The sequence below is a fragment of the Trypanosoma equiperdum genome (assembly GCF_001457755.1).
Source record: "Trypanosoma equiperdum strain OVI genome assembly, contig: ctg_1333, whole genome shotgun sequence".
Classification (NCBI taxonomy): domain Eukaryota; phylum Euglenozoa; class Kinetoplastea; order Trypanosomatida; family Trypanosomatidae; genus Trypanosoma; species Trypanosoma equiperdum.
In genome coordinates, this window is record NW_027123320.1 from 4,581 (window position 1) to 4,832 (window position 252).

Sequence of the window (252 nt, forward strand, 5' to 3'; positions counted from 1 at the left end):
CGAGAAAGAAAATGGCTGCAAATGGGAAAATAATGCTTGTAAAGACTCCTCTAATCTAGAAAGCAAACAATTCGCCCTAAGTGTTTCTGCATTTATGAGCTTTGTAGCATTTTGAGATGCTAAGGATTTTCACTAAATTTTATGAAAATTATAAGAAGTCTTTTGAGATATTTGCTGATTTTGCTAAACTTTGCTATATTTTAATACATTTCAAAAAATATTTAAATATTCAAAGTATTCATCATTAGTAAA

At 27.8% G+C, this 252-nt stretch overlaps 1 protein-coding gene across 1 annotated transcript in view; it reads left to right on the top strand.

Moving 5' to 3' along the window:
- The window catches only part of TEOVI_000638900 (Trypanosome variant surface glycoprotein (A-type), putative), a gene marked incomplete at both ends in the record, with an annotated part of 1,464 nt that extends 1,431 nt beyond the window's left edge, over positions 1-33 (top strand). Inside the window, one exon of the mRNA XM_067221162.1 lies at positions 3-33. Within this exon, the coding sequence (XP_067077263.1) occupies positions 3-33 (31 nt within the window). The remainder of the gene's footprint in view (positions 1-2) is intronic.
- Positions 34-252: the final 219 nt, after the last annotated feature.